Source organism: Camellia sinensis, chromosome 12 (assembly GCF_055761805.1).
Source record: "Camellia sinensis isolate YWXY chromosome 12, ASM5576180v1, whole genome shotgun sequence".
NCBI lineage: Eukaryota > Viridiplantae > Streptophyta > Magnoliopsida > Ericales > Theaceae > Camellia > Camellia sinensis.
Genome location: NC_138972.1, coordinates 173035795 through 173047844, shown reverse-complemented (window position 1 = coordinate 173047844; position 12050 = coordinate 173035795). Strand labels below are relative to the sequence as shown.

The window sequence follows — 12050 nt, the reverse complement described above, 5'->3', positions numbered from 1 at the left end:
TCTTATACTATCATATATGATTTATTTGTTATAAAAAAAATATAACATAAAAAAAAAAAACTACATTGATTGGCATTTTTTTGTATTCCTCGTAATAAAATAAGACACTACTGCTATGGTGCTACATCAGAAACCCTTAAATAAAGCAAAACTCGTAAAATATACGAAGGAGAAAGTCACCGTCGAACATGAATCAAAAAAAAAAAAAATGAATAAAAAAAAAGAAGAAAGTCACCGTCGAAGAAGCTCGGACTTAGATTGTCCAACCAAAGATCGCCTTCTTGTGTAGACATTTTTGTGGGTAATTCTGGCCGGAGTAAAACAGATCAGCAAAGCAGTTCAGTCCGGTCAACTAGGCGTTGGGACAATCAAAAAGAAGCGGTCTGAAAAATAGAAAAGTTCAATCAGGTCAGAGAAATTGTGACTGGAGTAAAAATGTCAGAACGACCAGTTCAATTGAACTAACGCAGGATAAGTTAATGGAAATGGGTCTTGGAAATGAAAACACTCGCGATAAGATTCTGGAAATGGGTTGTGGAAATGAAAAGTCTCGATTCAGGCGAGAAAGATCGTATCGACCACAAACACAAATTCGAAATATATATACGCATACATACCCATGTAAATCTGAGCTTACATGGAAGAATTTCCAATATAGAAATAATGATATAACTCCTGTGTGTGTGTTTGTGTGTTTGTGTGTGCGCGCGCGCGAGCCCGTAAAGTCTAGGGATTTTTTCAGATTCTGCGACTCTCATCTGATAAAAATCAATCAATCAGCACATGACCAAAATCAAGGCTACACAGAAGGATGGAGGAAGAAGAAGAAGGTTGAGGGTGTGCAAGAGGTTCTCGGACAAAGGCGGTGACGTTGATTTCAAGACCAAATCGGGCACCGCGGGGTCTCACTCCTACCTCAACCAGAAGCCATGGCACCCTCTCTCCTACCCCAACCAGCGCCGCAAATGGATCGCCGAACAGACCCACGTCCAGCGCGAACGCCGCGCCGAAGAAGTAGCCCACGAGGTTTCTTTTCAATTTTCTTCAATTCAATTACCCATTTCTCAATTTTCTTAAATTTTCTTAAATTCAATTACCCATTTCTCAATTTTCTTCAATTCAATAACCCATTTCTTTGTTTTAACTATCTCCCCCAAATCTATCTCTTTGCAGTTTGCCCATGAGCAGGAATTCTTCTGCCAGGCTGCTCGTCTCCAAAAAAGAGAAAGAAAAGGTAATCACGTATACCCAGATTTAAATTCACATAAATGAAATGTATATATATATATGTGATTTCACTAGTTACCTTTGACTTATTGGATATATGGAGACAATGAATGCTGTTGAGTTTCTCTGAATTTGATGAATAAAGAGCTAAAAGTAAGCTCTAATCATTTCATTGAACTTGTATCAAATCAGAGCATAGGCGAAATTTTTACCAAATGAAGGATGAACCAAATCCCTCATCAAAGTTCCAAAAAGTCATATTTTTACTAAATTTTGATTTTGACAAAAATTTTAGAAGAACAAAGATTGGAGACGATTTTCTTTCATAAAAAAGGTTAAAACAGATTTTTAGGATAAGTTTGCAACTTTTCAAAAAGATTTCATGAAAAAAAGAAGAAGGATTGGAGTGTTCCATACCAGATCAAGCTTTTAAACAAATTTTTACTCTAATTTCGTGAAAAAAGAGAGTTAGGATTGGAGATGCTCTTGGATTTGAACTTGTTCTAACACACTTCCATGAAGGATTAAGCTATTGATGTAGCGGTGTGTGTGACTTGGTGTATAGATGAAAATGATGAAGGCTGTGAGCTTTATGTATGTCCGGCCGCTGGGTTATAATCCTGAAAGTGCCCAAGCTGCTGAAATTGCTGATGAGAGGAAGAACCAAGAGTAGAGCAACCCCAGCAAGACCCATCTGTGGATGGAGCATCAACTTCAATGTACTAATGCGCACATGCATAATGCATCACAAATACATAGTTGTGTTTATTTTTTATGTTGAATTAGTGGTTAAACAGTTAGCTTCTATTTTGTGGGAAAAAGTAATAATGTTCATTTTGTAGGCTACTGCAAGGCAATCATATGCATGTGTAGATTAGGTCATTTTTTGGGGATTTGGTTCAGGAAGAGGCGAAAATTGAAAGGAGGAGAGACAATCGAAGAGGTTGCGTGTGGGGGACAATGAAGGCGAAGAGAAATCGGTTGTGAAATTTCAAGCTTCATCTCCTTCGAAGAGTAGAATATTAGAGAGTGATAATTGTGGTAGTAGCGATAGATTCAACATCAGAGTGACACCGAGGAGGATGGAGACTGGTTTCTTCAGCAAGATCCCTCCTGAACTCTTCCATCACATCCTCAAATTCCTCTCTTCTGAGGTACGAGTCTGTATGTATATTATTGGGCCAATTTTTTTTTGGTATATTAGGGCAAAAGTATTGTTTTTTGTTTTTGTTTTTTTTAGAGATTTGGGGGTTTTATGATCTGGGTTATTTTGTATGATGGCAATCTATGCAGGATCTTGTTTCATGCGGGCTGGTTTGTAGATTTCTCAATTTTGCAGCTTCAAATGAGTCTTTGTGGCGTCGCTTGTGAGTGATGAGTTTTTCTTTATCATCTTTTATATATATTTTTGTTGGTTTTGAATTTTTATTGAATTCCTACATTGTTTCATTCTTTCAAGTTTGAGAAGAAAAAACATTTTCGTATTTATTGATTGCTTTTTCAATTAGAATATATGATGTGTATAAAAAGCTTTTTCCTGTCACAGTGTTCTCTTTTTCTCCAAAAACTTGCTAATGGCCATGAATCAAATCAATTTTTATGAATGCTTATTCATCAGAATTCGTAAGTTTGTAAATGAAAATTTTGTTTTAAAATAATATTTTCTTTTTTCTTTGTCAAATGAGACCTCCAACTACATTGTTGATTTCCATCAAATTTGGCTTATTTCCGTCATTTGTGGTAAATGTCCAGCTTTTGTGATGTCTCTCTATGGTTTGAACTAGAGTCTAGACTAGAGAATACATAAAGGATGCATGTGAAGTTATGCATTTGGTTGGGGATATAATTACACATTCCATTAGTTTCTACTTTTCTGAATGGAAACTATCTATTCATGGCTATAAGAATTGAGGGACATGGTCTTTAAAAGATTTTTGTAGATAACACACAAAATGCGCGTGTGCATGTCTGTTGCTGGAATATCACTCCAGTGAATTCCTAATCATGTATTGTTGAGGCTCAAGCTTTTAAACTCTTTAGGTTATCTTCTTCCTACATGAAGAACATCCCATGTTGTATTTGCCTTGTTAAATGCTAACAGCTATGTCAGAAACTTGTATCTTCTTCCTAAATTATGCAATATCTTTAGAAGGATTTTTAAAGTATTTGGTTTTAGCGGTTATCTTAAATGTCTTAGTAGACCTATTGGATTCTCAAATGTTGGTTCTGCTCATTTGACTTGCATGTGTATTGTGCTTGTGTGTAATGCTTATGGTTGTTAGATGATATCCCCTAGTTCGTAAAGCATACATTTTCACCAAGGAATATTGCAGTTGGTGATCTAATCTCTCCTATTAACTTCACTGTGCCATTGTCAAAACTCAGTAATACATCAGGATACATACAAAGCCTCCACATTTCTTTTAGGACTTTCTATCATGGCAGCCAAATATTTTGTTTTAATGTTTGAGTTGATTTTTGCACATATAAATCTGTCAGTATGTGTGTATTAAAACAGATATGTATTTGATAATGCATTAGTAATTTTTTTTATAGGTACCGTATGCGATGGGGTCTGCTGCCCCCTACAAAAAAATTGCTAGAGTGTGCTTGATAAAAGCTTTACATTCAGGTATATTTCGGGTCTACTTAAATATCGTTGTTGTTGAGCATATCAAAATCATATTAAACATTGATGTTTCATAACTTAGGCCCTTCTTATTTATAGAAACTTGTCCCTTTGGCCTATGAGTTTCGTGTACTGTGTCTCTCCTCTCCAAGTCTGATTTGAACTTCTTTTAACTGACCCATTTGATGCTCCTTGTTAAAGCTAGATTAAGAAACTTATAGTTTACAAGAAATACTTTCTTGCAGCGTGATGGAGAGGACATGGTTGAATTTGTTAGGTATTGCCCCTCTGAGCTCAAAGAGTATTACATCCAAATGCAGGCAGCAAAATGAAGCCAAGCACCTCTCCCTTCTCAGGTAAACAAGGGTAGCTGTTGGGCTGAAACTTTTGCCTTTTATGTGTTTTTACGGGGGCGATGGGGAATCACTTTCATTTCTTTTCTGTACATTTCATACAAATCTATGGGACGATATAGGATTTTTTTATAGCAGACTTCTTGACAATAATCTGTTAGTGGTATGCTTGATTTATCCCCCTCCTGAACAAGTCTCTCTCTCTCTCTCGGATGAAGAATGCTATTGGAAGCTTATCGGAGGTTTACTTTTTTTGTCATAATTTTCACATACATGTTGTTTGGCTCAGAATTGTCGCTTACTAGACCGCATTTTGGAAAGACTGCTTTTATCTTCTTCTTCTTCTTTTTTTTGTGTGTGTGTGTGTGTGTTTTGTGTGTGTGTGTGTGGGGGGGGGGGGGGGGGGGGGGGGGAGGGGGGGGGGAGTGGAGCTGGGATGTTGCTATAGTGTATATGCACCATGCATAGCAGGATGACTTCTTTAAATGAGGCTCATAACAATAAGACAAAGGCATTTCCTTCATTTATCATTTATTTTTCTTGTGTATCTGAAGGTGAATGATGACCAGATTATTCTTGATAAGACTGTTGCTGATCAAGTATCTATATGGAAAAGCAGCAGAGGCCTAACTGATAAGGTGGTCCCCAATCATGATTGCTCTGGAGAAACATGTTCTTATTATCAAATTGGAGATGTATTCGTTTGTGAGAAGACCGGACAGGTCCATGGTATGCATCACTAGTTGTGGTTGTTGAATATAGCAACCTTGCTTGTTTGTAAATTTGGTACAATTGCATAGATTTTTATACATAACTTGATTGAAGTTTATTGGTTTATGTTCTTTGTTCATGCAGTTTGTGATGATACATGCAGAGAAGCTGTTTTGGACCCTACAAATGTGCTTTTGGTTTGTACAATATCTGGGCACTGCTTTGATCTATTACTGTCACCATCTGAAATGGAGCCGGACACTGTAAAAGAGATCTCCTTTAACTTGTACTTGGTGTCCTTTGTCATATAGCACACTTACGCTTTTAATTTCAGAGGTTTCCTGACTTTCATTGTGCACCATAACAGTCCATGAACTATAATATCATTTTAGTATTACAATTTCTAAAACAGTGCACGCTACAAGACTGCTATCGTTCAGTTTGTCCATAGTCATTTTATAGTCATGAGGTTTGAGTGCATCATGTGTTCCATCACAGTAAGTATGCTTGATATCAGGGAATAAAACTATAAGACTTAGAGAGGCTATATACAAGCACATCTGAATAATTACAAGGGAAATTGAATGCCAAATCCTTTGATTCTTTTGAGCATCATAGTGGGGACTGTATTTTTTTATTGTGTGTTCAATCAACAGAATGGGTTGTGGTCTCTATGCAGTGTACCATCACGAGTGCACAGCTAAACTGTAGGGAAAGTCAGAAACTGCAAGGGATTAGTTCTATTGCTTGTCTGTCTTGTGAATAGGAAATGTGAGATTGTGTAGCAATTTTTCTAAAAAATTCTATATAATTTATTCATGCTATGTTTAGGTTTGGAATTTGTGAGGAAATGAAATTTTACTTATTTATTTATTTTTTTATATCAATTGTTGGTGCCAAAAATAAAGCAGCTGGTTACCTGGTTCAGTCAGTATCATGGGCTAAGAGTTTGATGTTATTATATGACTTTGGGGTCAAGTATTGCAAATCAATGGGAATTTTCTGAGAATTACATTATAGGTGGAATTTTTTGTTTACAGATGTATGGAATTAGGGCAAAATATCTTTATCTCCATCTCTTCTACAAACTCTCTGCCAACTCTTCCTCCGACCTCCTCCGCTCTTTGCCTCCACCCTCACAACGTCTCCTCCACCACTTGCTCTCCCTTCGACACTCACCCTTGATACTCTCCACTCTCCTCCCCTACCTCCCTCGATAAAGGTAGTTTTATCTTAATTTTATGGATTTGTAATTTTTTTTTTCAATTTTCCACCTTTGGTGTAATTCTGAGAGGAATCTCACTGATTAACAATATTTAGCCCCAACTCTCACTATTTTTGGCAAAAGATTTCATTAAATTTTTTGCACAATTTATTATGAGAAGATAATTTGTTATGCCTATGATATGTGATGGAAAATGTTCTAGACCACTAATCCAAGAGCTCTAATAGCTCTAATATTGATGTAGATCCCACATGATGGGATGTTTTGGCGTTGTATCTTTTTTTAAAAAAAATTATTTTTCAGCTCATTAGAGCTGTTAGTGATTCAAAATTAGTGGTACCAATCACTGCTTATTTCCTGTGTTTGCTTTTATATTGATATACATAATATTTATAGTTGTCCATCATGAATTAAATCACTGTGAATAATCTTGGTTAAATCTTAAAATTGTATGCATTCGTTCCAATTTAGACAGAGGAAAGTAGATACGTTTTTAAAACAGAGATTTGCGTTTCATCTCAAACATTTGCAGATTATCTTCATACACTTTCTTTTTATTTAAATTATATTTTATGAACTGTAATATTTTACATGGTACTTTAATAACCAAGGTATGATGTCAAAATTCTAAAAAAGAACCAGTTTCGTTGGTTTTATATTTTAAATCTTTAGTTTTTTATTTTTTTATATTTTCTTAGTTTTGGTGATTAAAGATATTGGAATTTCTTTACATTTTACATTTAGATTATACTTTTACATGAAAATTTAATATATAATAATCTAAATAGAATTAGAAGTAAATTATTGGTAAATTTTTTTATAAATTCAAATATGTACTGATTTTCTATTATTATATATTTTTTTGGGGGAAAATTGGTCTAAGGTCCCTATCCAACTTTTAGTATGAGGGTCCCTATCCAACTTTTAGTATGAGGAGAGATCCACAATAATATTTTATGGTGTCTAAGGTCCCTCAATGTTAGTTTAGTTTATAAAATACCTATTTTACCCTTTTGTATATTATACGTGATTTTCAATTTTGGAATCTGAAGATTACGTTACTATTTTTATGGAAGATTACTTTGGGATGAACTTGGCGATCGATGGAGATTTCGATGATGCAAATTTCGTGGAAATTTTATAGGAATTTTGTAGTCGTATAGTAGTTGAGTTTCGTTGATCGTGTAGAAGTTGAAGTCGTGTTGAAGCTCGAATTTCCAGTAGAGCTGAATCAGGTAAGTTTAATAATCAGTTTAAGTTTTTTATTTTTCATTTGATTTGTATATATGGACTTCGATTTCAAATAAGTTTTTGTAGTTTATTTTAAATTAGGTTTTTATTTTCAGTTTTGATCAAAGTGATAGAAAAGCCAGCTTAGTGAATTATTTTTTGATTTTTGAAGTTGATTTTTCATTCTTTGTTATTAACAATGGCGTTGATTTTTCATTCTGTGTTACATGTTTATCAATGATAAGTTTTGTTCTTCGTGTTTGGAGACCGGCTCTGTTTTTCTTCACTGTCTTAAGTTTTGTGCTCTGTTTTTTTCATTTATTCTGCACTTTTCATTTTTCTACACTTTGCTTTGTATTCCAGAGAAAATTATATGTTCATATTCCAGAGAAAATTGTATGTTTATATTCCAGTGAAATTTCTCTGCATTCTGATTTGAGTCCAATAATGCACAATCACACAAAGAAAATTATAAGCTTATAGTCCAGTGAAAATCACAGAGAAGCTTATAATTTGATAACTGATCTTCTGTGTGATTTTTGTCTATGATTGTGTTTAATAGTTAGCATTGAATATCTCTGTGATTTTCTCTAGATTCATTAATTCTTCTGTAATTTTGTTTTTCTTATCTTGAAGGTGAATTTAAGTTTGTAAATTTTTCTGGACTTTTATTTGAGTCCAGAGAACATTATAAGGTAGGTATTATAATCCAGAGAAAATTATAATTATTAGAAATTTTTCTAGACTTTTATGTTGTTCTTGTGAAGTATTTTTATATTGAACAAGTTATTTTTGGTATTTTTTGTTTTAGTTTAGATGGACAATACAGTGTTGTTGCTGTGCAAATATGGGAATGATACTATTATCATTAATGTTTCATGTGAATTGAATTGATGATGCTATGATTTTACTTGCATTGAGTAAGAGACCAGCTGGGAGGCCAAAGATGAACAAAATTGCTTCTACTGAAGAGTTTAAAAGGGTGATTACGTGTAGTCGATGTGATAAGATTGATCGCCATAATAAGAGGACATGAAAGGAACCTTTGTTAAATAGTTGACGATATTACATTTATTGATTGAATAATACATTTGAGAATTACTTTGTGTATTTTGTTTTGTGAAATGTACTTTTTGGACAGTGCATATATAACACCAGTCAAATTCATCCAGAGAAATTTTTTAATAGCAGTGAAAATTACTTTTTATGTTGCGTTTTTAGAAACATACTTGGGAGTGCCTATGAAATTTACAATGCACATAGTAAACATACTTGATCCAGAGAAATTTTCCTATAGCAGAGAAATTTGCTATGTGCATTGTGTTTGTTGAAATGTGCATTACGTTTTGTGAGGTCAAATTCATCCAGTGAAATTTGTCAATAGTAGAGAAATTTGTGAGGTCAAATTCATCCAAAGAAATTTGCTATGTACATTGTGGCAAATTTATCCAGAGAAATTTGCCAGTAACAGAGAAAATTACTTTGTGCACTATGTTTTGTAAGGTCAAATTCATCTAGAGAAATTTGTGAGGTGAAATTCATCTAGAGAAATTTACTATGTGCATTGTGGCAAATTCATCTAGAGAAATTTTCCACTAGCAGAAAAAATTATTTTCTGCACTATGTTTTGTGAGGTCAAATTCATCCAGAGAAATTTGCTAATAGTGCACTGTGTTTTGTGTGCTCAAATTCATCTAGAGAAATTTGCCAATAGCAGAGAAAACTACAATGTGCATTGTGTTTTTTGAATTTAATGATTGTTTCGTACCAACACAGTGCATTACAAATTACATGATCATATAGGCACCCTTTTGGCACAATACGAGTTAAATTTTTCTGTGAAATTCTGGTAACTTCATACAAGAAAAATTTCTTTAGACAATTTTCTTTGCGTGGATTGTGTTGATAATCACCACTAAATATGCATTATAAAAAAAAATATTTAACCATTGATAGTTATGAAATTTACATTAGTTAAAACAATATATATACATATATGTCAAAAACATCATTTCTTCAATGTACGAAAAAAAAAATTGAAGGGTCATTCCTTATTACATTGTGTACAGTGTCTTCATTTCACTAGTATGCTTTCACTATTATACTTTTAGTTCTTCTTTTGGTGATATTTCAATTGGTTCTGTCCATGACCGGCCAATTTTGGTCGCAAATCTCTCTATGATTTTCTATCCTCGTGAACCTTACGTCTTGTTTTGACAATGTTGAGCTGATAGGTTCATGGTTGCTATATTGTCTCATTATGTAGCAAATGAAGAGGCCACAATCCACACTGCATACAAATTATAGGTATAGTTAGTTTTAAGAAATATTCAAATTAGATTATCTTATTTATAGAGTTTCTGTTTCTTACTTGGTGTTTATGGTGTTTTGCTGCTTTTACGTTTCGTCATTGTTAGACAATGAAAACATAAAGATGTCAACATTAAATCCCAGAGAAATTTACAGACAACAAGAGAAAATGGAACATAACAAACACACACAAAGGAGAAAAGTGATGCGGCCAGAGAAAATTCAAGAATGGAACAAACCAAACATATACCAGAGAAAATTACACATGACAAGCCAGGAGAAATTACATATATGCCAGAGAAAATTAACAAGGCAAGCTAGAGAAAAATGCATTCCATAATATAAAAATCCCAGAGAAATTTACAGACAACCAAAGAAAATAGAACATGACAGACACACACAAAGGAGAAAAATGATGTGGCCATAGAAAATTCAAGTGTGGAACAAAATAAACATATCAGAGAAAATTACACATGGTAAGCCAGAAAATATTACATATATGCCAAAGAAAATTAAACAAGGCAAACTAGAGAAAATGTCTTTCCATAATATGAAAATGCCAGAGAAATTTATAGACAACCAGAGAAAATTGAACATAACAGACACACACAAATGAGAAAAGTGATGTGGCCAGAGAAAATTCAAGAATGGAACAAAATAAACATACCAGAGAAAATTACACATGGTAAGCTAGAGAAAATTAAACACGTTTGTATTCCATAATATGAAAATGCCAGAGAAATTTACAAACAACTAGAGAAAATGGAACATGACAGAACCACACAAAAGAGAAAAGAGATGTGGCCATAGAAAATTTAAGAATGGAACAAAATAAACATACCAGAGAAAATTACACATGGCAAGCCAGAGAAAATTACATATATGACAGAGAAAATTAAAATGGCAAGCCAAAAAAAATATGAATTCCATAATATGAAAATGCCAGAGAAATTTACAGAAAACCAGAGAAAAATATGGAATAACCAGAAACAAATGGGGGAATAAACATGCCAAAGAAAATTCAAAGAAAACACATAGATCAAGCAAATACCAGAGAAATTCAAATGACAGAGAAATTTACAGACAAAATCACACAAACATCTTCAAGAATAAGTTCGAAACTTAGAGAAATAACATTTTTCAAATTCATGTAGGTTTTTATTACGAAATTGAAATCCTAATTAATGGAAGGCTAGTCAACTGTGTTTCGGAGAAAAACTAGTCGGATTGGAGAAAACTTACCAGAGTGATGATGAAAACCCTAATTTCGAACTGAAATGGCTCGAGATGAAGATGCAATGAGATGAAGATGAACTGAGATGACGATGAACAATGAAAACGGGTCAAAGAAATTTGTGAGGAATGAATTGAAAAGAGTTTGGCAGAAGATAATGAAACCGTAATGGCAACAGTGAAGATGATAGTGAAACCCTAATTCTTATGTTCTCTTACTCATGAAAATGGTTGGATGTTTGGAATGAATTGAGTCGTCGGAATGCAATTGAGTTGAGCATTCTATGTTGATCTGTGAAGGGTATTTTGATCCAAAAAAAAATTAAAAACGCGCCTGTCGTTAGTGAGGGACTTGAGACATCATTCCTATTTTTGGTGTCCTTTATGCTGTAAATTACTCTTATTAGGGACCTTAAAAAAAATTCCCCTTTTTTTTTGTCATTAGTATTATTTAATATTAATAATTTTTTTTTCAAAAAAAATGCGCAACAAATTATTTTCCAAGTGTATTTAGTTAGGTGAATCTAAATCTAAAAGTAAAATTAAAAAATAAAAAAAGTATCAAATGAAGTGAATCTAAAAAGAAAAATGAAGGGGTTATCAAAGAAAAACAGTGTCAAAGACAAAAAAATATGAAAACTAAAAAATTCAAAACTAAAGTTTGAAAAAACAAATTAAACCAAACTATATACACTTTTCGGTAAAGGAAAGCTATCCTTTAGGCACGTTTTGTTGACCATTTTGTAGTCCACGTAAACACGCCATTTTCCATTCTTCTTGAGCACCACCACGGTGTTTGAAATCCACTTTGGATAATGGACTCCCCCTGATTGCCTCTGCTTCTTGTAGGTTCCCCATCTCTTCGACTATTATTTCGGCGTGGTGTATAGCCGATCTGCAAGTCATCTGTATAATTGGTCTGGCGGGGTTGACATTGAGTTGGTGACAAATAAAGTTTGGATCAATACTAGGCATGTCATATGGCGTCCAGGAAAACACGTCGAGATTGAAGATCAATAACTCCATGATATCCTTTCTTTTAGTGCTGGACAAAGATAAGCCGAACAAAAAGAACCTCTCTGGGTCAGTCTCATCGATCCTCACTTCCACTAGATCTTTCACAGCATTCTGT

The 12050-nt window shown here is 33.8% G+C and overlaps 1 protein-coding gene across 1 annotated transcript; it reads left to right on the top strand.

Annotated features, from left to right (window-relative positions):
- Window positions 1-517: 517 nt before the first annotated feature.
- On the top strand, window positions 518-5329 carry LOC114322290 (F-box protein SKIP31). Its single transcript, XM_082896684.1, is given in 8 exon segments — window positions 518-1026; window positions 1174-1946; window positions 2070-2381; window positions 2521-2594; window positions 3784-3859; window positions 4102-4212; window positions 4764-4938; window positions 5065-5329. Coding segments are annotated over 6 exon segments (675 nt in total). The 5' UTR covers window positions 518-1026; window positions 1174-1946; window positions 2070-2309; the 3' UTR covers window positions 5232-5329.
- Window positions 5330-12050: the final 6721 nt, after the last annotated feature.